The sequence below is a fragment of the Eschrichtius robustus genome, chromosome 15 (genome assembly GCF_028021215.1).
Source record: "Eschrichtius robustus isolate mEscRob2 chromosome 15, mEscRob2.pri, whole genome shotgun sequence".
In the NCBI taxonomy this organism is placed as follows: Eukaryota; Metazoa; Chordata; class Mammalia; order Artiodactyla; family Eschrichtiidae; genus Eschrichtius; species Eschrichtius robustus.
In genome coordinates this window covers 20,705,288-20,731,368 of record NC_090838.1, presented here as the reverse complement: position 1 = coordinate 20,731,368, position 26,081 = coordinate 20,705,288, and the positions used below count along the sequence as shown (strand labels likewise).

Genomic DNA, 26,081 nt, shown 5'->3' with positions numbered 1-26,081 from the left:
ACACGGGTTCGAGCCCTGGTCTGGGAAGATCCCACATGCCGCGGGGCGACTACGCCCGTGAGCCACAATTACTGAGCCTGCGCGTCTGGAGCCTGTGCTCCGCAACAGGAGAGGCCGCGATAGTGAGAGGCCCGCGCACCGCGATGAAGAGTGGCCCCCGCTTGCCGCAACTGGAGAAAGCCCTCGCACAGAAACGAAGACCCAACACAGCCATAAATAAATATTATTTGCCAAGCTAAAAAAAAAAAAAAAAAAAAAAAAACAAGAAAAGTCTGAGAAATTGTCATAGCCAAGAGGAGCCTTGAGACATGATGAGTAACTGTGATGTGGTATTCTGGATGAGATCCCAGAACAGAAAAAGAACATTAGGTGAAAACTAAGGAGATCTGAATAAAGTATGCGCATAGGTTAATAATAATGTGTAAATATCGGTTCATTAATTGTGACAAATGTACCATAAGATGTTAATAACAGGGAAAACCGGGTGTGGAGTATATGGGAACTCTGTATGTACGATCTTCACAATTTTTCTGTAAATCTATTCTAAAATATTCTAGAACCATTCTAAAATTAAAAGATTAAAGTATATGTGGGGAGAGTGGTAATGGAACCATCTTTCTACTTTAGGCTAAAAATGACAGAACATACAGCACCTGGTGATTCACCAGCTAGTGGGTGGGGTAGAGGACTCAGTAGTGAAAGCGACACAGGTAGCAAGGATGAAAGGTTACTGCCCAAATGTGGGGCCTGGGCAACTGACTGGACGGATAGTGGAGTCATTCACTGATAAGGGAGTCGTAGAGGAGAACCGTACGTGAAGGAAAGTGAACAACCAGCATTTACTGGAGGCCCATTATGTACCAGGCGGTTCTCCAATTCTCATAATCATTCTGCACCGTAGAGACTATTATTTGGCCCAAAGTCAATAGAAAAAATTAGATTCTGGCATCAGGTTCGGTATCAGGTTTATATGTACTGCAAAGCCCGCCCTCTTTCCACTACACGGTTCCAGTTCCTGCCTGTGCACACGTACTTCACTGGCCGCCCAGGCGCCTCTTTCCTGGGAGTGGAAGCGAGCGCATCTGCAGTTTGGCCCCAGCAGTCACTCTCCCTCCCCGGGCCTCATCTGCCAAATGATTCTCTCCATCTCCGAAGTTGAATGCAAGACAGCCGAGTAGAAACTTCTTCATTAAAATGAAGACAAGACACCACAGAAGGGAACTGCATCACCTCTCAGGGGACTAAAAATAATAATAATAACGAAGTAAAGAAGCGAAGGGAATTCTCTCGCTCCACTCTCGTCGACTGGTCTCCTAAGGAAAAGGCAATCCCCCGGGAGGGTACCGAGTCGGAGCGGCGGGCCTAGGATGCTCCCACGCTCCCCGACCCCAAAGCCCCAGCACTCGGCAGGACCCACGGAGAAACTCCCGCCAGCCTGCCCGGAGCCACGCGGCACAAGGTGACACGGACCGCGCCGGCCCCTTAGGCGCCTGGGAGAGGCCGGGACCAGCAGGGCGAGGGGCGTCCGCGGGGCCCGCGCTACCTTGTATTTATCAAAGCCGGCCAGCTGCTCCGGGCTCACGTATTCGTAACCAGCCATGACGACGCGAACACTAGCGCCCACTCGGCAGCGACGCACCACGACGAGATGGGGAAACACGAGCACCGCACCAGCTTGGCAAAACTGGGAAGACCTGGGCTGGCAAAAGAGCTGGAAAAGCCGTGCTCCGCCCACCGCGCACGCGTAGCCACCCCGGCCACTTCCGCCGCCTCCCAGCACGCAAGCGCAGCCCCCACTTCTCCCCGCCCACCGAGGGTGGGTAGCTAGCAGGCTCACGCGGTTCCCCCTTCGCGCCGTCGCAGTCCAATCAGCGTGGATCGGAAGCCACTAAGTTCCGCCTTCTAGGCTTCCTCGTCGCTTTATTAGCTAGCGTCAAAATTGGTGAGTTGAGGTAAGGCAAGAGGGGAGGTGAAAGGTCAGTTTCCCAGGAGGCCTTGCTCTTCGTCTCTGGGGTGTGCCGGGGGTGATGTGGCATCTGTGCCTGTGTAGAGATTTGGGGATACCTTTTTAGTCTTGGGGGGCGGGTAGAGTGATTGCTTGCGAATCAGTTCAGCAGTACCTCAGGAAAGAGGGCTTAGTTCCCCCAAGCCGTGAAGTAAAAGCAGACAAAGCGTCTGTGCCCAGCCCGCTTCCAGCTCCTGGCACAGTGCGCTGCACGCAGTAGCTTAGTGAACGTAATTTGCTGTAGAGAAGCCAGTGAGAGGCTTTTTGCAGTCGGTAAAGGGGCGTGAAAGAGCTTTGGAGACAAGTTCCTAGGGACAGCGTTGTTTGTGAACCTTGGACACACTCCGCTCTATTTATTGCTCTGTTCCAAATGAAGATTGCCAGTGTCTCCCGACCAGATAGAAACACTGATCCCTGAGTCTCTAAGGGGTCCTTAAATGCATTTGCAAGAAGTGCGTTTACATAACTGGAGACAATTATAGAAAGAACACTAGATCTATGGCTAGTGTGTATCAGTCTAATAATAAAATTGAATAATGGTAATAGTTGCTACCATTTATTGATCGCCTTCTAGATGGGGAAATTTACATAGCTTATCACCAACCCCTATAACAACACCGTGAGAAACGGAAGGCATTTTACCCACTTTGCAGATTAGGAAATCAAAATTCAGACTACCTAACCTGACCAGGATCACTTAATTACACAGCTCGGAAATGGTCAACCCAAACTTGTTCTCTGGTATGGAAAGCCACCACATAAGGGAGCCTCTCAGTCTCTCTGGGACTCTGAAACAAGGGCAATTATTTTGAGATCTCTTATATTCTTTGCATTCATTCATTCAACAAATACTAATTGAGGACTCAATATATGTCAAGTATATTATTGTTTCTGCATATGTCTTAGCTTCTAAACTTTAAGATTCTCACGAGGTAGGGACTTCCCTGGTGGCGCAGTGGTTAAGAATCCGTCTGCCAATGCAGGGGACACGGGTTCGAGCCCTTGTCCAGGAAGATCCCACATGCCGCGGAGCACCTAAGCCCGTGCCCCACAACAAAAAGCAGCCCCCGCTCGCTGCAACTAAAGACCGCACAGCAACGAAGACCCAACACAGCCAAAAGTAAATAAATAAAGATTCTTACGAGGTAATAGATATAAAACATCTATCATCATACTTGGTACATGGTAGATGAGCAATAAATTTGGGTGTTATTTTCCCTCACTTGCCCTAAGGGGAGGATTTGTATCTTATACAACCTAATTTTCCCCACGTCCCGTAGCCTAGCAGCTTGCAAATGGTACATGGTCAATACATTCTGTTGAATGAGTGAGCAAAGATCTCTGATACACTGTGAAGTGCCCAGCTTTGAGAAGGACATTGGAAATGCGAACCTCCCTTTAAGAAGGAAGTTGGCTCTAATGAAAGGAAAACTATGAAACCACCTCCTTATAAAAGTATTTTCTTTGTGCAGGTACCGTATTTAAATCCTCTCTGTGTATTAATAAGAAAACTGAATTGGAATTTTAGACAAATCTGTTAATCAGACTGAAGCTGTTCTCCCAAGTAATACACTATAGATTTCCTCTATTATGTGTTTCTTTTTTTTTTTTTTTTTTAATTTTATTTATTTATTTATTTATTTTTGGCTGTGTTGGGTCTTTGTTTCTGTGCGAGGGCTTTCTCTAGTTGCGGCAAGTGGGGGCCACTCTTCATCGCGGTGCGCGGGCCTCTCACTATCGTGGCCTCTCTTGTTGCGGAGCACAGGCTCCAGACGCGCAGGCTCAGTAATTGTGGCTCACGGGCCCAGTTGCTCCGCGGCATGTGGGCTCTTCCCAGACCAGGGCTCGAACCCGTGTCCCCTGCATTAGCAGGCAGATTCTCAACCACTGCGCCACCAGGGAAGCCCTTATGTGTTTCTTTTAATCGATATGAAGAGGAAAAAAAAAAAAAGTATGATTTTTATTTATTTATTTATTTTTATAGAAATCCACTTTATTTTATTTTTGGCTGCGTTGGGTCTTTGTTGCTGCACACAGGCTTCTCTAGTTGTGTGGAGCGGGGGATACTCTTCGTCGCAGTGTGCGGGCCTCTCATCGTGGTGGCCTCTCATGTTGCGGAACACAAGCTCTAGGCAGGCGGGCTCTAGAGCGCAGGCTCAGTAGTTGTGGCGCCCAGGCTTAGTTGCTCCGCTGAATGTGGGATCTTCCCGGACCAGAGCTCGAACCCCTGTCGCCTGCAGTGGCAGGCTAATTCTTAACCACTGCGCCACCAGGGAAGCCCTAAATGATTTTTAATATAAGACCTGTGCTTACGGATCTGGCATATAAACTTCATACTTGTAAAAGATATTTAGTTAATTGTGAAAAGCCATAAAATGTGACTTGAGTACATGAACCTAATAGTAGCTCATAAACTGCAGTTATTGTTAATCACTTCAGATGTAAGCAAATTCAAAGTGACATTTCTGATTTTGTAAAATTTTTTCCTACCTCTCTAACATTTTCTTCAAAAGCAGTGTTTTAAAAAGAGCAGCTTTTAATTTTGTGAAAGCAGTTAACAATTTGCTGCCTCTCTGCTGCAGAAGATTGTAACAAGTTTGAATCAATTATGAGTCAGTCTGAGAATTTCTAAACTGAAACATAACACAGAACTTTGTTTATACTTTGACATCTGTTACATACTGGCTGTGTGATCCTAGACAGCTTACTTCACCTAAATGTGTTCTCTCTCTTTTTTTTTTAAATCACATTGAGTATTTATTTATTTATTTATTTATTTATTTATTTATTTATTTATTTATTTATTGGCTGCGTTGGGTCTTCGTTGTCGCACACGGGCTTTCTCTAGTTGCAGCGAGTGGGGGCTACTCTTTGTCACGGTGCGCAGGCTTCTCATTGTGGTGGCTTCTCTTGCTGTGGAGCACGGGCTCTAGGCGCGCCGGCTTCAGTGGTTGTGGCTCGCACGCTCTAGAGCGCAGGCTCAGTAGTTGTGGTGCATGGGCTTAGTTGCTCCACGGCATGTGGGATCTTCCCGGACCAGGGCTCGAACCCGTGTCCCCTGAATTGGCAGGTGGATTCTTGACCACTGTGCCACCAGGGAAGTCACATAACATGTTCTCTTTTTTAAAGAGTGGGCATTAGACTAAATCTCTAAGATCCTATTTATCTCTGAAATTTAATTAAACTATATCATTTAACTTCTCTAAGGTGAAATCAACTGATCTGTAAAGTGCTCATAATTCTTCTCCTACCTTATAGTTATTTCATAGAGCACGTGAAGTGGTATGGCATAAGCCTGTTAAATTAAGCCCATACAAATATAAGATATTATTTTTCCAAAACCCCATGAATCCTTTTACCAGGTACCTTTTACCAGGTACTCTCACCCAGGAAGAGAAAATTGTCGTGTAAACAAGTTTGCCTTTGCAAGTGAATCACCTTCCGTCTCCTCTTTCCTGAATTCCATTCGAGGGCGCATTTATCCCTAAGGCAGCCCAGAGCTGCCAGGGATCACTTCATATTGGCCTGGCTAGTCCCTTCTATACCCCATGCTGTCTCTCCCTTCTGCACCACAATACTGAGCACAGTTTGTTATTGCTTGCTTCCTTGGTCTGCCTCCTCATCCATTGAAGTTCCTCTCTTCTATATCTCATACACTCAAGGTCAGGCTTTTTGCCTTCCAGAATGATAATCATAAAAGATATTTGTGCTAGAACAATGTTATCAACTTCCTAATATAACCTGGGGTGGGGTGTGGGGGAAATGGTATAATTCCTACAATTCCTGTTTTACTTAGTCATAAGTAAGACAGAGTCAGATAAATGGAGATATCTAGAAAATTGGGAGTTAGTTAAGGACTAATATAGTTAGTAACTCCAATATAAGTTATTAAAGACATAAAAATAGGCAAGACTTCCCAAGGAAGCTTGTAAAAAGATACTGATTGGGTTTTTATTTTTAAACAATGATAAAGCCTTATATTCATAAACTCAAAGCAGTTTGACATCTCACTAGATCATCCTAACAACCCTGCACCGTGGCTGGGTAGTTGTTCTAATTGTACGGAACAGAACAACAGAAGAATTACATTTGGGCAAGTTTTTGGGAAAACTTGCCCAAAAGTTTATGGTAAAACTGGAATAAGAGAACAGGTCATCAAACTTCTAGTTGAATAACTTTTCCACTGCACCATGCTTCTACAAGTTACCATGGTAAGATGTTTTAAAAAAGAAAATTCACAAGTTAGTTTTTAATCAAGTCTGGAGGGGGGGAAAAAAAAACTAGGGGGCTTCCCTAGTTTCAAATTATCATTCTGTATATAGAGGGATAAAGGCCAATAGCCTTATGGTTGACCTTGGATTTGGGAGTAAGCAGGTGGCAGCAATAAGTATCTGTTTGTCTGAATCCCACCCTAGGTCTAAGCCTGTGGGTGCTTCCCGACAACCAGTGACACCTGGGCAAAACTGAAGGACTCTGTATCTGGTTGGTCCGTAAGAAAGAAGTTGAGACTGTAAGATTTGATTTTTTTATTAAGATATTTTACCATTAGAGAATACAAAATTTAAAAACACAGAAAAATAGAAAAAACATACCAAATCCTACCATTTAGTGACAACTACTGTTAATGGCTTGGTGTCTTTTATCTATTGATTGATTCATTGAATATAAATATTACTTAAGGCCTGTGGTGAATGGTGCTAGGCCCTGGGGAGCACTGAGGTCAACACAACAGACACTTTGTTTATCTACAGCATCTCCTTCCAGTCTCTTCCTGGGCATTTTTTTGTACATGCAGAAACGATTCAAACTTCTCTAAAGTTATAGGAACGGTCTAAAAATATTGTATAAGAAAACTGACTTCCTTAGTTCTGTTCATTGTTTTATATACCTTGGACACCTCAACTTGCATTGAATCAGGAAGATGTTATCTCTCTTGTTCTTCTCACTTGTCATGAACTCAAAGGGGTTAAGGTGAATAGGGTATCAATTAAGAAAAATTATGTTTTGGGAGTAGAATCCTTAGGGGTTTCTCCAGCTCCAGCTCCATCAACTTTCTAATGTTCTCTGAGTCACTTTTTCCTTCGGTGTTTCTGCTTCTAGGTGGAGTGTCTTCTCTCCAAGCAGTCTGTCCTTGCGTCTCCTAACTGGAGGCTACCACTGCTCAGTCTCTGCCCAGCACGGAAGCAGCTCACCTCCAGGGGCCTCAATCCCACCTCTTTCTTCTGTCATTCCTGGTCCTCAAGAGCCCCTGTTGAGCACTGCCCAGGTCCACTTGGCTCTCTGACTGACCCCCTTTGGCGATGGTAGCAGATGCTGTTGGTGTCCATCTGAGACCACCTGCAGCTGCAGTAGACAGTTTCCAACTTGCTGATGGCACCCCACCCCAAGCACCTGTGTCTTCTCTCTGTGGTTCTCAAAACAGATTCTTCACCATTTTCATGTTTTCGGAAATCAATTATTTACAAAGTCTTTGCTCCCATGCATGCATGTGCTCTATATGTTTGTTTGCTGTTCTTTCAGCAGTGACCTTAGCCAGGGGTGGTGGTGAAAGTGGAAATGTACTGAGGCTAGATTTCTACCCTAGGTGCTTTGTGTGTGTGTGTGTGTGTGTGTGTGTGTGTGTAAATCAGCTCTTTTTTTCCCCCTTTCTTTCTTTCTTTTTTTTTTTTTAATTTGGCTTCACTGCGTGACATGTGTGATCTTAGTTCCCCAACCAGGGATTGAACCCGGGCCCCACAGTGAAAGCACCACGTCCTAATCACTGGACCACCAGAGAATTCCCACCTTTCTTTTTTTATTTAAAAAAAAAGCATGCCTATGGTTAGAAAATATGTATATCAAGCAGCACACAGACCCATTCAGACTCGTAGTCTCATTCCCCGGAAGCAACAACTATTGCCAAATTTCTGATGTATTCTTCCAGAAATATTCCAAGTAAAAGAGCACAAGTATCTAATATAGATTCCCTTTTTTTTACATAAAGGAGAGTATAATATACACTTTAAATTTCACCATATATATTGGGGTTCACTCCAAATAGAGCTATTTTACTTTTTTTCCCATAAAAATGTTCTGTCGTTTGGAAATGCCATAATTTACTTAACCTATCCCTTTTGGACATTTGGGTTGTTTAACTCATTTGCTATCACAAACAACTCTGCTTTGAACATCCTTATATACATATTTTGTATAAGTACACTTTTGTCAACACTGAAGATTATCAATATCTTGTCTTTTGAAAATTGGTAGGTAACAAAGAATATTTTCTTATTTCAATTTGCATTTCTTATATCTTAAGTTGGATGTTTTTATATGTTTATCAAACTATTGATATTTCTTTTTCAGTAAACTGCCTGTGTTGCAGCAAAAATAGAAATGAAGTTTTCCCTCCTCTGAGAACAAGGAAGATAAAGGGAACCGTGAACAGGCTAGGGAGGAAACATAACCTGGCCTGAAAGAGTAAATCACTCCTTGGTTTACTTTAACTGTCACTAATTTGTAGTAACTAGATTTGTACTTTACAAAGCTAACCTCACTCCCTGACACTATGTAATTTACATTCGGCACCTGTCACCCCTAACTCTGTGTGAGTTATATCCCGTGCTTCTCACTCCCTATTATGTCCTGGCACTTACATTCTATACGCCCCTGGTAACAAATCACCCCCTATAGTTTTTGCATTTCAGAAACAAAGTCACCGGCCGATAAACCAGAGGCAAATGGACACAATTACCAGACTGCCGGACCCCAATTACCAGGCAGCCTGACGCCAGCTATGACTGTTTTGAAATAATGCAAAGGGAAGGAAGAATGCAAGACCTTTGATCCTTATCATATACTCCGGGACTTCGAGCCCCACATATAAAATCTTCCCTGTTTCCCAAGGAGTGGAGGCACAGTTCTTGAGGCCCTAGCCGTGCTAGCCTGCTGTGTCTTCCCTTCTCCCTGGCAGAAAAATAAAGCCATCTCTCTCTTCCTCCAAAATCCCTGTCTCCGTATTTCTGTTCAGCCTTGGTGCACAGGGAAGCCGATATTTCGGCAACACCTTTTCCTATTTTTGCCCATTTTCTCAATGATGTGTAAGATAAAAAATTCCTGTGTTAAGATTAGCCCTTTATTCAATCACCGTCCTACAAATATGTTGTCTTTTGCCTTTTTAACCCAACATTCTTTTCATCCCAAATTTAAAACTTTGTACACTTTGTAAACTTTGTACACTTTGTCTAATTTATTTCCTTTCTGGCTTCTGGGTTTTGTGTTGTGTTTAGAAAAGCCTTCCTCACTTCAAGTTATTTTGATAATTTATCCTGGTATTTTTCCAGATTCTTTGTTACGTTTAAGACTCCAGTCTATCTTGAAATTATTTTAGGATAGCAATCAGCTCTAATATTTGCCTTTTCTAACCTTGGCTCTTTGATCAATGACCCAGCTTCCTGGGAGTTCCAGAACAATCCAGATTTCCCAGATCCTTGGGGATGTGACTGTACCTGGCTTGATACATGGTTGGTTGTGACCTAGGGCCCCCAAGTCCTCTCCTGCTCACTGAGTCCTTGGCCTAGACTCCAGCAGGGAACCTGGGCAGGCCGCTCTCACTGGGGCATGTGGGCTCCAGGTGGTCCCACAGGCTGTAGCACTTCCTCTGTAAATTCCTCTGGCTCCCTTACACTATTCCCTCCCATCCCATCTGTGCAGGGCCCTGCCAGCTCTTCTCTGAGGAAATTTGCATCATGCAGCAGCGGGAGGCCTCTTGAAGACTGCTTCACTGAGCCATGGTCTGCTCGGCTGCCCCTGTGCTACTCCTGGCCATGACTCTCCCTCTGGTGAGGTCACCACTTGCCCGAGAGTCCCAGCCTGTGAGTAAGACTGGGGTGAGGGAAGACCGAGGGAAGGTCTGCAGAGGTAACGACAGGGGCCTCTGGGTGTGAGAGGCAGCAAGATGTGGGATGAAAGGATGGGTGGAGGCGAGAGGGCTGGAGGGAGAGGAAGTAATGTATTTTTAAAAGAGGCTGGTTTGTTATAAGATCTCTGAGAGTTCAGCCTTATTTTTCAGGATGTGGGGATAGCTTTTGTTTCTTCATTTGAATTCCCGTGAACACCAGCGATGCCTGCTGCACTTTGGATAAAGGCTCTTCCAGTCAGGCTTGCAATTTAAAAATGAAAATAAAAACTTTCCAAACTTGGGAACCATTGGCGTAGAGGACAGGAGAGAATCTGAGGAAAGGCAGCAGAGTTAGTTTAGCACTTTATGATTTGTGTTTTCTCCGAGGTGGATATCTCTGTCTCTATCTCTAGCCACGTCCTTATCTAGATCAATATCTGTTTTTACACTGATCTCCTCACCCACCCACAATTTTGAGAGAGGGAGGAGTTGGTGGGGAAATAATTTACAGGCACCAGAGACTAAGGTATTGCCTGCTGTTCACCCTCATGGCAATGCCTATGAGGGAATAAAGCCCCCAAGCCTCTGGGCCCCAGGCAGCTCTGCCCAGCGCCCCCAGCCCCCTCTGGAGCTCCAGACCCAGCCATTTCAATTAGCCTGGAGGCCCGGGGACGGGTACATTCAGGAAGGAATTAAACAAAGCATGTTGACTCTCCAGGCTGTGCCTGGCTCCTGGGTTCAGGTGGGCTTTGCAGGCCTGGGCGGGATCCCTGGGGCTGCATCCCTGCACCTCCTGCCGGCAGCCTGCTTTCCCCTCCTGATGTGCCCGCTTGATTCCAGGCAAAAAGAGGAGCTTCAAAGAGACCAAGTCCTACCAGATTAGCCAGGCTGGCCCCCGGCCTGGGGAAGAAGGTGTCCCCGGGAGAAATGCGGAGTCAGCTGTCCTCAGAGGTCTCTCCCCTGTGCTCTGTTCCAGGGCCAGGGTCAGACTGGAGGGGAATCAGGGCAGCAATTGGACCAAGAAAGTGGAGCAGGTGGTGAGTGGAGAGACAGGAGGAGGAGGGGGGAGGGGGACGGGGAGCCTGGAACGAGGCAAAGAAAGAAAGAAAGGTCTGGAAGAGGGCACAGCCAGGGGGCAGTGGGGTTAAGAGAGAAACTGGGTCTGGCGCTGGTCACACAGGTCTGAACGTAGTTCTCTAGCTGTGAGGCCTTGAGAAAATCCTTCCTCTTAGAGAGTCTTGCCCAGGTAAGGGGGTCGTTGGGAGGGTGATATGAGATGGCTCATGTGAAGGCACCGTAGCTGCGTGAGCAGTGACCACCTTCCTGGGTCCTGTCTGCACCTGGACAGGCTATGGGAGGTGGGACGTGCTCCGCTTCCTGGCGGGGACAGCGAGGTATGGGGCCCAAAGGGCACAGGCCCGTAGCTGCCTCTCCTCTCCAGCTGTCCCCTCTCTCCTGCAGAATCGGTCCCGGTCTCCGTCTATGTACAGCTGTACTTTTCAAGTGAGCACCGGCCGGCGGCACTCTCCAGGCCCCTGACTCTCCCCGCCCCGCCTTGGTTTCCTCTGCCCCAGTAACTCTCACTGGCCTCAGCCTCACAGCAGGTGGGGTGGCGGGAATTCTACTGACCCCTGCTTCTCAGTGGCTCTTAGCTGTTTGCATGGGAAGGGGGTTCAGAGTGCAAGGAGCCCAGCCCTCCCGCAACCCCCTCATCTGAGATACTGTGAGCCCCTCCCTATTTCTTGGAGGGTCTGTGTGGCCCAGCTCCTTCCTCACCTCCCATCACACAGACCTCCCCTTCCTGCTCCACGTCCCATCTTCTAAACTTTGGCAGAGGCCTAAGGGGCAGATGACCACGGGCCCGGGCTTCTCCACTGCCACCTCTGATGCCTTTGCCCCACACGCGCTGCGCTGCTGCTTTGAACTCAGGCTGAGAAGGCAGTGCCTGTGACTTTGGGATTGTCCCCGATACCCAGCCTTAGAGCCTCACAAACATCAGGCGTTGGGCTTTCCCAGACAGCCTGCTCACTTCTTATCCCCCTTCCCTCTGTCACAGAGTGCAGTGTCACCCGCAAGGGGTGTAGCTACTGTGCTTGCCTCTCTGGGTACCAGTGGAACGCCAGCGTCTGCTCCCATCACCGTCCCTGCCAAACCCCCCTCAAGCACCGGCCTTGTGGCTGCCTTGTCTTCGGCCCTGCTGAAGCCGGGTACTGCCAGCTGCTGCCACCTGGTGAGGAGGGTTGGGAACGTGAAAACCAATGGCCCTGAGTGAAAGGAACACTCTCTGTGATTTTTCCTCTCTGACCCCCGTATCTCTGCCAGCTGGTCCAAGTCCAGTGGCTCCTCTGGGTGAGAGAAAATGCCAGGCATCATAGCAGATCACAGGCCCTGCGCTCAGGACAGGAGGAGGGAGACTCTAATGAACAACAGGACTCCAAGACAGGTGGACAAAGAGAGGGAGCTCCCTCCCTGGGGGAGGGGGAGTCCTAGGCCAAAAAGCTTCCCCGTTTGCTTCCCACTGGCAGTTAGGGTCTTCCAGGCTGGATTGCGGCAGCCACACTCCTCCAGGGACAAAAGAGAACAGAACATGTTAGGTGGGGAGGGAGGGAGGAGGGATGGGCTTCAGAAGATGGGGAAGGAGGGAGAGCTTAGCTGCCTCGAGGGCCACAAGTTCCTGCCCCGGGGGTCCTATCTTTTGCCTCCTGCAGTCCCCGCGGCCCTGAGCCTCAACTCCTGGCTGCAGACGCCTGGCGACACCCTGAACCTGACCCGCCTCACAAGCCAGGAGACCACCAACCTGAACTGGTTCCTGTGGCCCACAGGGAGCCCCAGCCCCATCCTCCTGCAGGCAGGGACACGTGTGTCCTTGACCTCCAGCCGGGACCGGGCTGTCCTCAGCATTGTCAACATCTCCCATAAATGGGCACGTAGCCCACCTGTCCTTCCCTCCTCCTCTCTCCTCCCCTTCTTTTTTTCCTCTTTTTTCTCTGCTCCCCTCCATCTCCTCCTCCTCCCTCTCCTTCCTTCTTGTCTTTTCTTCTCTTCTTTTCCCTTATCTCCATTTATTCACTCTGGGGAAACTAAGGCTAAGAGGCCCATTGAGGTGAAGAATTATAATGAGAGAACGCTGAAAGCGTGGTCTCAATTTCAACTGAGAACAGATGCAGGCTTTTCTTCACGATGTTGAAATGGCAGTAGGTGGTGCAGAAAGGGCATCTACTGGGGGCAGAGAGGTTCACCTTAGGATGCATGGCTGCAGGCTAATAACAAAGGGTCAGGATCTCATCTTCCTCCTAGAAATCCTTTGGGGGACAGGGATCTTTCCTGCTGTGGTTAAGCTGAGGCTGGATGGAGAGGGCAGACCTAGGGTGTGGCTGGGGAAGCAGCAGAGACCCTGTGGTGCAGGTGGGGGGCCAAGCGGCCGGGAGGTGCAGCAGGTGTGTCTGCAGGTGAGTATGTATGCTGCTTTGAGGCCCGGGGATTCAGGTGGGAGCTGCACCAGATGGTGAGGGTGCCCCTGCAGGTGACAGACGTGGCTGGGCTCCCAGACCAGCTCTCCGTCTCCTGTGCCACCTCCCCTGGCTTCCAGCTGAGCTGCTGCATCCCCAGTGCCCACCTGAGCTACACGGCTTCCTGGAGCCCCAGAGATGGCAATGAAGGTATGGAAAGGGGCTGGTTGGCAGGGCTCAGGGGAGAGGGGGCAGCTAGTTGCCCCCAGGCAGCTGGCTCTCCAGCTCCCTGGAAGCAGAGGCTGCAGTTCAACCTGGGCGTTCGGGGTCCAAGTCCAAATCTGTTTTTACCCCAATTCTGTTCATACAACAATAAACACACGTGTGTAGACAACTTTTGCATAATGCTTTCATTCACACGATCTCCGTGAACTCACACGATATTATTCTGTGAGGTTCATTTGATGATGATCCCATTTTACAAACGAGTTCACTGTGGCTTCAGGGCCTGGAACTAGTAAGAGATGCCCAGGGTCCCCTTCCCCCCAAATCCAAGCTCTTCCTTCAGTAGTTTGATGCCCACATACCATTCAGCTCATCTCCACTGCTTCATCCGCTTCTGAAATTGCTAGAAAGACTGCCGAGGCACCTCTCGGACCCCTGGGGCCTCGGTATGTCCCTGGCCCAGTGACCGTTCCCTTCTCTTGTCTCCCCCTCAGCCTCCTTATTCAACACGCCGGACTCCCAGTGCTTTGTGCTGGCTGTTCAGCGCTGCCCTGCAGCCGACACTACGTACACTTGTGACCTGCAGAGCCCGGGACTGAGCCCTCTCAGGGCTGCCGTCTCTGTCACCGTCATCCAGGGTACTTGGGGCTTGGGGTCCAGGTGGCTGACCTCTCACCTGCTCGTCCTGGGAGCTGCTTCCTGATGTCTCCCTGCGCTGGGCAACAGGGCCAGACCCCACACACTGCATGGGTTTCTGCCCAAGGAAAGGCTCGGGCTAGACTGGGTTGCTGAGCCTTCCCTGGTATCATTTTCAGATGGAGACACCACCTGCCCTGAGGACTCTTCAGCTGTTGCCTGGAACGTCACCAAGGCTGGCCATGTGGCCCAGGCCCCGTGCCCCGGGAAGAGGAGGGGCATGGTGAAGAGGCCTTGTAGGCCTGAGGGGGTCTGGGGGCCCATCCACAGCAGCTGCACGGACACGGGGCTCCTGGCCTTGCTTCTTAGAGCCTGGGTAAAGCTTCTGACCCTGCTGCCCACGTGCCCCATCCTCCACGACCTATCCCTTCCTCACTCAGGACCCAACTTTAGAGTCCTTTCCCCCAGAGACCCAGCCCGAAGGGTATTCAGGTTCTCTGAACTGGAGCCCTGGCAGAGCCAGGAAGCAGGTGTGGGCCCCTCAGAGTGGCCAGCGCTCTCATGGCGGGGAGGGTGCAGGTCCCAATCGTTAATCCCAAGAAGGGTCTGCTCCACAAAACTTGGTGTCAGTTTCTTCCACGTGGCTCGCTCCCCTCTCTGCTTCCTGCTCCCCTGGGACAGGGCGCGGATGTGGGGAGAAAGGAGCTGGACTTGGGGGGAGGTGGCCCCTCCCTCTTGAGGGCTCGCCCACGCCCACCCCCCTGCTGTCTTATCTGTCTCAGCTGCTGAGGGCAGGCCCGGGCTGGCCTGTGGACGAGGTGTCACAGATCTTGGCTCAGCTGCCGGAGCAGGCAGTGGTGGTGACCTCACCCACCGACTTATTGGCACTGGTGGGCACCATGACAATCCTGGCCAAGGTGGTGGCAGATGCCAGAATACAGCTCAACAGCAGTGCACTGGAGGTGAGATCCTTGAGCCACATCAGGGGCCAGCTGGGTAGTGTGGGCTGGAAGCTCTTCACCTCTGGGCATTTCTGCCCCTCTGACATCACCATGGGCTGTCAGATGGCAGACTCTTCTAGAGTCCAAGTGTCTGCTCCTCTGGTCCATTTCTCCTCTTGGATACCAGTCTCCAAGGCCACGGAGTGTGGAGGAGGCCTGATGCTGGGAACACATAGGAGGTCAGGGAAGGCAGGGAGGGGGTGTGGAGACAGGAGTTCAGAGGCATTCATGCATTCTCCTTCGTCTTGCCCAACGTGCAGCTGCAGAGCCAGCTCCTCAGGCCCACATTTCCTGCCGACTACAGAGTCTCCTTCCCTCCTCAGCCCCCGCTGCAGGCGCAGATTCCCAGGCACTCACTGGCCCCACTGGGCCATAATGGAACCAACGTCAGTGTTACTAGCCTGGTGCTGCGAAAACTGGACCACCTTCTGCCCTCGAACTATGGACAAGGGCTGGGGGACTCCATCTACGCCACTCCTGGGCTGGTCCTCGCCATCTCCATCACGGCAGGTGGCCAGGTCTTCAACCAGGGAGAGGTCATCATGGACTTTGGGGACACAGATGGCAGTCCCCACTGTGTCTTCTGGGACCATGATCCCTTCCAGGGCAAGGGAGGCTGGTCTGAGGCAGGGTGCCAGGTGCAGGCAGCCAGTGCCAGCCCCACCACTCAGTGTATCTGCCGGCACCTCACTGCCTTCTCCATCCTCATGTCTGGACACACGGTTCCAAAAAACCCCACCCTGGAGATGCTGAGTCAGGTGGGCTTGGGGGCCTCCATTCTGGCACTGCTCGTGTGCCTGGGCGTGTACAGGCTGGTGTGGAGATTCGTGGTGCGGAACAAAGTTGCCTATTTACGCCACACGGCCCTGCTCAACATGGTGCTCTGCCTGCTGGCCGCAGACACCTGCTTCCTAGGAGCCCCACTGCTTCCTCCAGGACCCCACAGTCCGCTCTGCCTGGCCGCTGCTTTCCTCTGTCATTTCCTCTACCTGGCCACCTTTTTCTGGATGCTGGCTCAGGCCCTGATGTTGGCCCACCAGCTGCTGTTCGTCTTCCATCAGCTGTCCAAGCACCGAGGATTCTCCCTGATGGTGTTCCTTGGCTATCTGTACCCGATGGGGTTTGCAGGTGTCGCCCTGGGCCTCTACTTACCCCGAGGGCAATACCTGGGGGAGGGGGCATGCTGGTTGGACAAGAAGGGAGGAGCGCTCTACACCTTCGTGGGTCCAGTGCTGGCCATCGTGGGTGTGAATGGGCTGGTACTCACCGTGGCTGTGCTGAAGCTGCTGAGACCTTCGCTGTCAGAGGGACCCCAGGTGGAGAAGCACCAAGCCCTCCTGGGGGTGATCAAAGCTCTGCTCGTTCTCACACCCATCTTTGGCCTCATCTGGGGGCTGGGTCTGGCCACTCTGCTAGAGGAAGTCTCCATAGTCCCTCACTACGTCTTCACAGTTCTCAACACCTCCCAGGTGGGTGATAAGGTGGTGGTGGCTGTGCTTTTTGCCCTGTTAGACGGCTTAAGTCACTCCCAGTCTCTTCTCAAGGAGGTGTCATGGTGGAGCAGAAGAAATATAGGCTCAGGGATTTAAAAGGTTTAAGTTTGGATCCCAGTTCCTCCACTGACTAGCTATGTAACTTTGGATAAACCTCTGAGTTTTGGCTTTCTTATCTGTAAAATATCTGGATTTGCCATTGAAGTTAGGGAATTGTCAGTACCCTATTCTTTGATATCCATCTGCTTTGTAACCATAACAGTAAGAAAAGCACCTGAGGGGCTTCCCTGGTGGCACAGTGGTTAAGAATCCGCTTGCCAATGCAGGGGACACGGGTTCGAGCCCAGGTCAGGGAAGATCCCACATGCCACGGAGCAACGAAGTCCGTGTGCCACAACTACTGAGCCTGTGTGCAGCAATGAAGACCCAACACAGCCAATCAATCAATCAATCAATAAACGAAAAAAATTTAAAAAAAAAAAAGAAAAGCACCTGAGATATTGGAGGATTAACCAAGATGGCGGAGTAGAAGGACATGCTCTCACACCCTCTTGCGAGAGCACCAGAATCACAACTAATTGCTGAACAATCATCGACAGGAAGACACTGGACTTCACCAAGGAGGATACCCCACGTCCAAGGACAGAGGAGAAGCCACAGTGAGACGGTAGGAGGGGCGCAATCAGAGTAAAATCAAATCCCATAACTGCTGGGTGGGTGACTCACAGACTGGCAAACACTTATACCACAGAAGTCCACCCACTGGAGTGAAGGTTCTGAGCCCCACGTCAGGCTTCCCAACCTGGGGGTCCGGCAAAGGGAGGAGGAATTCCTAGAGAATCAGACTTTGAAGCCTAGTGGGAATTGATTGCAGGACTTCGACAGGACTGGGGGAAACAGAGACCCCACTCTTGGAGGGCACACACAAAGTAGTGTGCGCATCGGGACCCAGGGGAAGGAGCAGTGACCCTGGGGGAGACTGAACCAGACCTACCTGCTGGTGTTGGGGGGTCTCCTGCAGAGGCGGGGGGTGGCTCTGTTTCACCGTGGGGACAAGGACACTGGCAGCAGAGGTTCTGGGAAGTGCTCCTTGGCGTGAGCCCTCCCAGAGTCTGCCATTAGCCCCACCAAAGAGCCCAGGTAGGCTCCAGTGTTGGGTTGCCTCGGGCAAAACAACCAACAGGGAGGGAACCCAGCCCCACCCATCAACAGTCAAGTGGATTAAAGTTTTATGGAGCTCTGACCGCCACAGCAACAGTCAGCTCTACCCACCCCCAGAGCCTCCCATCAAGCCTCTTAGATAGCCTCAACCACCAGAGGGCAGACAGCAGAAGCAAGAAAAACTACAATCCTGCAGCCTGTGGACCAAAAACCACATTTACAGAAAGATAGACAAGATGAAAAGGCAGAGGGCTATATACCAGATGAAGGAACAAGATAAAACCCCAGAAAAACAACTAAATGAAGTGGAGATAGGCAACCTTCCAGAAAAAGAATTCAGAATAATGATAGTGAAGATGATCCAGGACCTCGGAATAAGAATGGAGGCAAAGATTGAGAAGATGCAAGAAATGATTAACAAAGACCTAGAAGAATTAAAGAACAAACAGAGATGACCAATACAATAACTGAAAGGAAAACTACACTAGAAGGAATCAATAGCAGAATAACTGAGGCAGAAGAATGGATAAGTGACCTGGAAGACAGAATGGTGGAATTCACTGCTGCGGAACAGACTAAAGAAAAAAGAATGAAAAGAAATGAAGACAGCCTAAGAGACCTCTGGGACAACATTAAACGCAACAAAATTCACATTATAGGGGTCCCAGAAGGAGAAGAGAGAGAGAAAGGACCAGAGAAAATATTTGAAGAGATTATAGTCGAAAACTTCCCTAACATGGGAAAGGAGATAGCCACCCAAGTCCAGGAAGTGCAGAGAGTCCCATACAGGATAAACCCAAGGAGAAACACGCCAAGGCACATAGTAAGCAAAGTGGCAAAAATTAAAGACAAAGAAAAATTATTGAAAGCAGCAAGGGAAAAACGACAAATAACATACAAGGGAACTCCCATAAGGTTAACAGCTGATTTCTCAGAAGAAACTCTACAAGCCAGAAGGGAGTGGCATGATATACTTAAAGTGATGAAAGGGAAGAACCTACAACCCAGATTACTCTACCAGGCAAGGATCTCATTTAGATTTGATGGAGAAATCAAAAGCTTTACAGACAAGCAAAAGCTAAGAGAATTCAGCACCACCAAACCAGCTCTACAACAAATGCTAAAGGAACTTCTCTAAGTGGGAAACACAAGAAAAGAAAAGGACCTACAAAAACAAACCCAAAAGAATTAAGAAAATGGTCATAGGAACATACATATCGATAATTACCTTAAATGTGAATGGATTAAATGCTCCAACCAAAAGACACAGGCTTGCTGAATGGATACAAAACAAGACCCATATATATGCTGTCTACAAGAGACCCACTTTAGACCTAGGGACACATACAGACTGAAAGTGAGGGGATGGAAAAAGATATTCCATGCAAATGGAAATCAAAAGAAAGCTGGAGTAGCTATACTCATATCAGATAAAATAGACTTTAAAATAAAGAATGTTACAAGAGACAAGGAAGGACACTACATAATGATCAAGGGATCAATCCAAGAAGAAGATATAACAATTATAAATATATATGCACCCAACACAGGAGCACCTCAATACATAAGGCAACTGCTAACAGCTATAAAAGAGGAAATCGACAGTAACACAATAATAGTGGGGGACTTTAACACCTCACTTACACCAATGGACAGATCATCCAAAATGAAAATAAATAAGGAAACAGAAGCTTTAAATGACACAATAGACCAGATAGATTTAATAGATATATATAGGACATTCCATCCAAAAACAGCAGATTACACGTTCTTCTCAAGTGCGCACGGAACATTCTCCAGGATAGATCACATCTTGGGTCACAAATCAAGCCTCAGTAAATTTAAGAAAATTGAAATCATATCAAGCATCTTTTCTGACCACAACGCTATGAGATTAGAAATGAATTACAGGGAAAAAAACGTAAAAAACACAAACACATGGAGGCTAAACAATATGTTACTAAATAACCAAGAGATCACTGAAGAAATCAAAGAGGAAATCAAAAAATACCCAGAGACAAATGACAATGAAAACACGACGACCCAAAACCTATGGGATGCAGCAAAAGCAGTTTTAAGAGGGAAGTTTATAGCTATACAAGCCTACCTAAAGAAACAAGAAAAATCTCAAGTAAACAATCTAACCTTACACCTAAAGAAACTAGAGAAAGAAGAACAAACAAAATCCAAAGTTAGCAGAAGGAAAGAAATCATAAAGATCAGAGCGGAAATAAATGAAATAGAAACAAAGAAAACAATAGCAAAGATCAATAAAACTAAAAGCTGGTTCTTTGAGAAGATAAACAAAATTGATAAGCCATTAGCCAGACTCATCAAGAAAAAGAGGGAGATGAATCAAATCAATAAAATTAGAAATGAAAAAGGAGAAGTTACAACAGACACCGTAGAAATACAAAGCATCCTAAGAGACTACTACAAGCAACTTTATGCCAATAAAATGGACAACCTGGAAGAAATGGACAAATTCTTAGAAAGGTATAATCTTCCAAGACTGAACCAGGAAGAAACAGAAAATATGAACAGACCAATCACAAGTAATGAAATTGAAACTGTGATTAAAAATCTTCCAACAAAGAAAAGTCCAGGACCAGATGGCTTCACAGGTGAATTCTATCAAACATTTAGAGACGAGCTAACACCTATCCTTCTCAAACTCTTCCAAAAAATTGCAGAGGGAGGAACACTCCCCAACTCATTCTATGAGGCCACCATCGCCCTGATACCAAAACCAGACAAAGACACTACAAAAAAAGAAAATTACAGACCAATATCACTGATGAATATAGATGCAAAAATCCTCAACAAAATACTAGCAAACAGAATCCAACAACACATTAAAAGGATCATACACCATGATCAAGTGGGATTTATCCCAGGAATGCAAGGATTCTTCAATATACGCAAATCAATCAATGTGATACACCATATTAACAAACTGAAGAATAAAAACCATATGATCATCTCAATAGATGCAGAAAAAGCTTTTGACAAAATTCAACACCCATTTATGATAAAAACTCTCCAGAAAGTGGGCAAAGAGGGAACCTACCTCAACATAATAAAGGCCATATATGACAAACCCACAGCAAACATCATTCTCAATGGTGAAAGCATTTCCCCTAAGATCAGGAACGAGACAAGGATGTCCACTCTCACCACTATTATTCAACATAGTTCTGGAAGTCCTAGCCACGGCAATCAGAGAAGAAAAAGAAATAAAAGGAATACAAATTGGAAAAGAAGAAGTAAAACTGTCGCTGTTTGCAGATGACATGACACTATACACAGAGAATCCTAAAACTGCCACCAGAAAACTGCTAGAGCTAATTAATGAATATGGTAAAGTTGCAGGATACAAAATTAATGCACAGAAATCTCTTGCATTCCTATACACTAATGATGAAAAATCTGAAAGAGAAATTATGGAAACACTCCCATTTACCACTGCAAAAAAAAGAATAAAATACCTAGGAATAAACCTACCTAGGGAGACAAAAGACCTGTATGCAAAAAACTATAAGACACTGATGAAAGAAATTAAAGATGATACCAACAGATGGAGAGATATACCATGTTCTTGGATTGGAAGAATCAACATTGTGAAAATGAGTATACTACCCAAAGCAATCTACAGATTCAATGCAATCCCTATCAAATTACCAATGGCATTTTTTACGGAGCTAGAACAAATCATCTTAAAATTTGTATGGAGACACAAAAGACCCCGAATAGCCAAAGCAGTCTTGAGGGAAAAAAATGGAGCTGGAGGAATCAGACTCCCTGACTTCAGACTATACTACAAAGCTACAGTAATCAAGACAATATGGTACTGGCACAAAAACAGAAACATAGATCAATGGAACAAGATAGAAAGCCCAGAGATAAACCCACGCACCTATGGTCAACTAATCTATGGCAAAGGAGGCAAAGATATACAATGGAGAAAAGACAGTCTCTTCAATAAGTGGTCCTGGGAAAACTGGACAGCTACATGTAAAAGAATGAAATTAGAATACTCCCTAACACCATACACAAAAATAAACTCAAAATGGATTTGAGACCTAAATGTAAGACTGGACACTATAAAACTCTTAGAGGAAAACATAGGAAGAACACTCTTTGACATAAATCACAGCAAGATCTTTTTTGATCCACCTCCTAGAGTAATGGAAATAAAAACAAAAATAAACAAATGGGACCTAATGAAACTTCAAAGCTTTTGCACAGCAAAGGAAACCATAAACAAGACGAAAAGACAACCCTCAGAATGGGAGAAAATATTTGCAAACGAATCAACGGACAAAGGATTAATCTCCAAAATATATAAACAGCTCATTCAGCTCGATATTAAAGAAACAAACACCCCAATCCAAAAATGGGCAGAAGACCTAAATAGACATTTCTCCAAAGAAGACATACAGAGGGTCACGAAGCACATGAAAAGATGCTCAACATCACTAATTATTAGAGAAATGCAAATCAAAACTACAATGAGGTATCACCTCACACCAGTTAGAATGGGCACCATCAGAAAATCTACAAACAACAAATGCTGGAGAGGGTGTGGAGAAAAGGGAACCCTCTTGCACTGTTGGTGGGAATGTAAATTGATACAGCCACTATGGAGAACAATATGGAAGTTCCTTAAAAAACTAAAAATAGAATTACCATATGACCCAGCAATTCCACTACTGGGCATATACCCAGAGAAAACCGTAATTCAAAAAGACACATGCACCCGAATTTCATTGCAGCACTATTTATAATGGCCAGGTCATGGAAGCAACCTAAATGCCCACTGACAGACGAATGGATAAAGAAGAAGTGGTACATATATACAATGGAATATTACTCAGCCATAAAAAGGAACGAAATTGAGTCATTTGTTGAGACGTGGATGGATCTAGAGACTGTCATACAGAGTGAAGTAAGTCACAAAGAGAAAAACAAATATCGTATATTAACGCATGTATGTGGAACCTAGAAAAATGGTACAGATGAGCCGGTTTGCAGGGCAGAAGTTGAGACACAGATGTAGAGAACGGACATATGGACACCAAGGTGGGAAAACTGCGGTGGGGTGGGGATGGTGGTGTGCTGAATTAGGCGATTGGGATTGACATGTATACACTGATGTGTATAAAATTGATGACTAATAAGAACCTGCAGTATAAAAAAACAAACAAACAAAACAACTAATACTAAACTTTCATTGGGTTATTTGTATGGAAATATGTTAATATAAATGTTTCAGACATTACATGAAATTTCTAAAAATCTTATATGTTCTGGTATAATGTTATAAGTCATAATCCTAGTTATTACTTTAAAATGTATATCTCAGAAATAACTAATTTTTTTGTCAACTGCATTATTATGAACTTTCATCAAATCTTTAACCGTGGTCATTTTTAAGTCTTTTGTCATTTACAGACAGTTCTGGGTGTACTCTGATGCTTTTGCAAATATGTTCCTATAAAAGGCTTTTATCTTCAAGAAATTCATGGAAAAGACTCTGACAAGTACAGGTTTCTGGTAACTGTACTGCTGAACTGAATGAATAAGCATTTTCAGAACTCTAATGGAAAACTGATGAACTCATAAAAGTGCTAACAAAAGATCAAGATGAAAAAAAATAATTAATTACATGGGACTGAGTGAACTGATGAGGATAATTTTTGTGACTTTCTGTTTGAATTAAAAAAAAAAAATCCCACAAGGACTCAGAGGCAAAGAATATACAAATCAATTTTCACTGCAAAGTAAAGGAGCTGTTACAGTGGAGGATTACTGGACTGAATGTCAATATTATGACATAGTATGAGTGTGTTTCATGTTTGGTAATTGCAATCATTGTTGCTTTTGTTGTGGTCATCTATGTACAATGCTTGGTGTCAGTCTATTTATCTCTTGTAAAAATTAAAAAAAAAAAAAAAAAAGCACCTGAAATGGATCCTTTGTGCCAAGTGGTGCTGATGTACAGAAAAACTGAGATGGGAAGCCTCAGGATCTGAATTAGACAAGAGGACAGAGGTTGAAGGAAAGAGTTGATTTCAGCTGATTCCTTTCTCCTTGACTAATGGATCCCCATTTCCCTCTTTTCAGGGTGTCTTCATCTTATTGTTTGGTTGCCTCATGGACAGGAAGGTGAGTCTGTCTGCCTCCCCAGGCCTGACTCGCATCTGAAGGCCGGGACTCTGGCTGGCATAACGGCATTCACCTCTCCTGCAGGTGCAAGAGGCATTACGCAAACACTTCTGCCGCACGCAGCCCCCCAGCTCCCTGGTGAGTTGCTGGCTTCAAACTCTCACTTCTCCCCGCTGAGAGCTGGTCAGAAGTAGATGTTCCATAGCCTTCCCCAGAGGAGATGGGCACAGCTAGAAGCCAAGAGAAGATTGGGGTTTTAGGGCAAGCTCTCCAACAACAGAGAAAGCACCCCAGACAGAGGACACATTCAGGTTCTTGGGCTCCTGATTATAACCTGGACTCCTGGTGACTCTGGATTGTCCCTTGTTTCTCCCTGAAAATCTGCCTCCAGTTAGCATTTGAAGGGAAAATGTAGGATCGGAATGCATGGGAGTCCCTGTAGCTGGGAGCAAAGTTCCTAGAATTTTTGCTGCCCAGGCAGGAGGGCAGGTGAAAATGTAAAAATGGATGCAACCTCGTCAGAGGAGAGCTGGCAATAATAATAATTGCCCTGCAGTTGGGCCTTTCCACCCCTTCCTAGGCCACAAATGAAACCTACATCCCAGAACACAGCAAAGGAGGAAGTTAAGATGCCAGGTGAGAAAGAAGCGTTCTCGGAAGAAGCGTGAGCAGCGTGGGGTGAGGCCGAGTGTACAAAGGGCTTTCCAGCAAAGCTCTAAAAAGAAAACTCCTCTTCATATACCTGTCCCAACCTAAAGGGTGGAAAAAAGACTTCTCCAAGTAGACATTTCTAGAGGGGCTGAAGAAGGTGGAGGCCTCAGAAAGCAGATGGTGTAGCTCCCACTGCTTTTCCCAGAAAGCTGAAGGGAGTGTCACCACCACCAACCCTTGACTCAGTTCACTCTGAAAACTCCTTTTCACACTATCGAATTTTTAATTACCCTGAAAAACCATTGTTTTGAAGGAACTGCCATTGGTGGGTCCGGTGTCCAGAGGAGAGGGTAGCTTGCAGAGGCTTTAGGGCGAGGCTTTAGGGCGAGCTCTTTCACGGGGAAGACAGAAGCTCTGAGTGACCCACAGGCAGAGCCGTGTTCCTTCAAGGGTGTCGAGGGTGTGTCCTTGAATCCAGGGATGGGTCCTGGCCGATCCTCTGAACCCTTTCCGCCTCCCAGAGCTCAGCCCTTGGGAAAGATAGGCTTCTGTTTTCATTAGTCATGCTCATCTCTCTGGCAGCTTACCTGTTCGCCACCTGTGACTATCCAAGCAAGAAAAGTAAGAAAAACTAGCTAAAGCTACCTAATGAATAAAGCTGCCTTTGCTGTAAAAATAATCAACAGATATCAAAGTTCAAAATAATTACAAGTAAAACTGTCTCAACCAGTTTTTAACTAATCAACAGTTCATGTTACAGATATATTTGATAAAAATGATCTTATTTTAACTATTCAGTGATTTCTTGTCTGATTATTTCTTCTCTATAGCTACAAAGAAAGGATGGCTTAATTGACAGGAACTCTGATCTTCTAAACATTGGAGGCCAAGGGGAGAATTTGGTTAATTTCTTTTCAAAATTTAGGAAAAGGTGAAGTTAATAGGTCCCTCTTTCTTTAATCTCTATAAAATACATTACTATAAAATGTAAGTTTCATAGACGTATGCATGCATACAAAAAGTCACTGATATGAGTACATTTGTAAGAATGCAGTATAAATTTTAAAGTAGAGAGAAAGATAACACAGACTGCCAAGAATTAAGGAGAAAAGATGACAAACACTGACATCTAAAAAATGACAGGATCAAGCTAAGACTAGATACAGAGAAGAAATATTTAAGAAAAGCCTTTAGAGGACACCAAGATATCTAGCTGAATTATCTTACGGAATCCACAAGAGGATGCTGACAGGACTCTGAAAATTTTTTAAACTAAATAAATGAAAAAAATCTGACGAATGTTTGTTAATTTAAAAATTCATGGATATTTTTATAAAGTGGAATGAGGATGTTTTCTTTCAAAATAAAAAAGTGATATGCTAACCACATGCCATTGAAAATATTTTTCTTACA

At 46.3% G+C, this 26,081-nt stretch overlaps 2 protein-coding genes across 3 annotated transcripts in view; one reads left to right on the top strand and one right to left on the bottom strand.

Annotated features, from left to right (window-relative positions):
* SELENOI (selenoprotein I) overlaps positions 1 to 1,718 on the bottom strand; it is a 44,241-nt gene extending 42,523 nt beyond the window's left edge. For both annotated transcript variants that reach the window (XM_068563875.1, XM_068563876.1), the window contains exon 1: positions 1,544 to 1,718. In XM_068563875.1, coding sequence (XP_068419976.1) covers positions 1,544 to 1,600 — 57 coding nt within the window. In that variant the 5' untranslated portion in view covers positions 1,601 to 1,718. The remainder of the gene's footprint in view (positions 1 to 1,543) is intronic.
* ADGRF3 (adhesion G protein-coupled receptor F3) lies at positions 1,017 to 25,390 on the top strand. Its single transcript, XM_068563877.1, is given in 16 exon segments — positions 1,017 to 1,942; positions 9,698 to 9,858; positions 10,861 to 10,921; positions 11,346 to 11,434; positions 11,437 to 11,488; positions 11,941 to 12,114; positions 12,593 to 12,811; positions 13,334 to 13,543; positions 14,053 to 14,196; positions 14,374 to 14,570; positions 14,977 to 15,156; positions 15,276 to 16,664; positions 23,976 to 24,017; positions 24,102 to 24,155; positions 24,598 to 24,653; positions 25,251 to 25,390. Coding segments are annotated over 14 exon segments (2,943 nt in total). The 5' UTR covers positions 1,017 to 1,942; positions 9,698 to 9,774; the 3' UTR covers positions 24,646 to 24,653; positions 25,251 to 25,390.
* Positions 25,391 to 26,081: the final 691 nt, after the last annotated feature.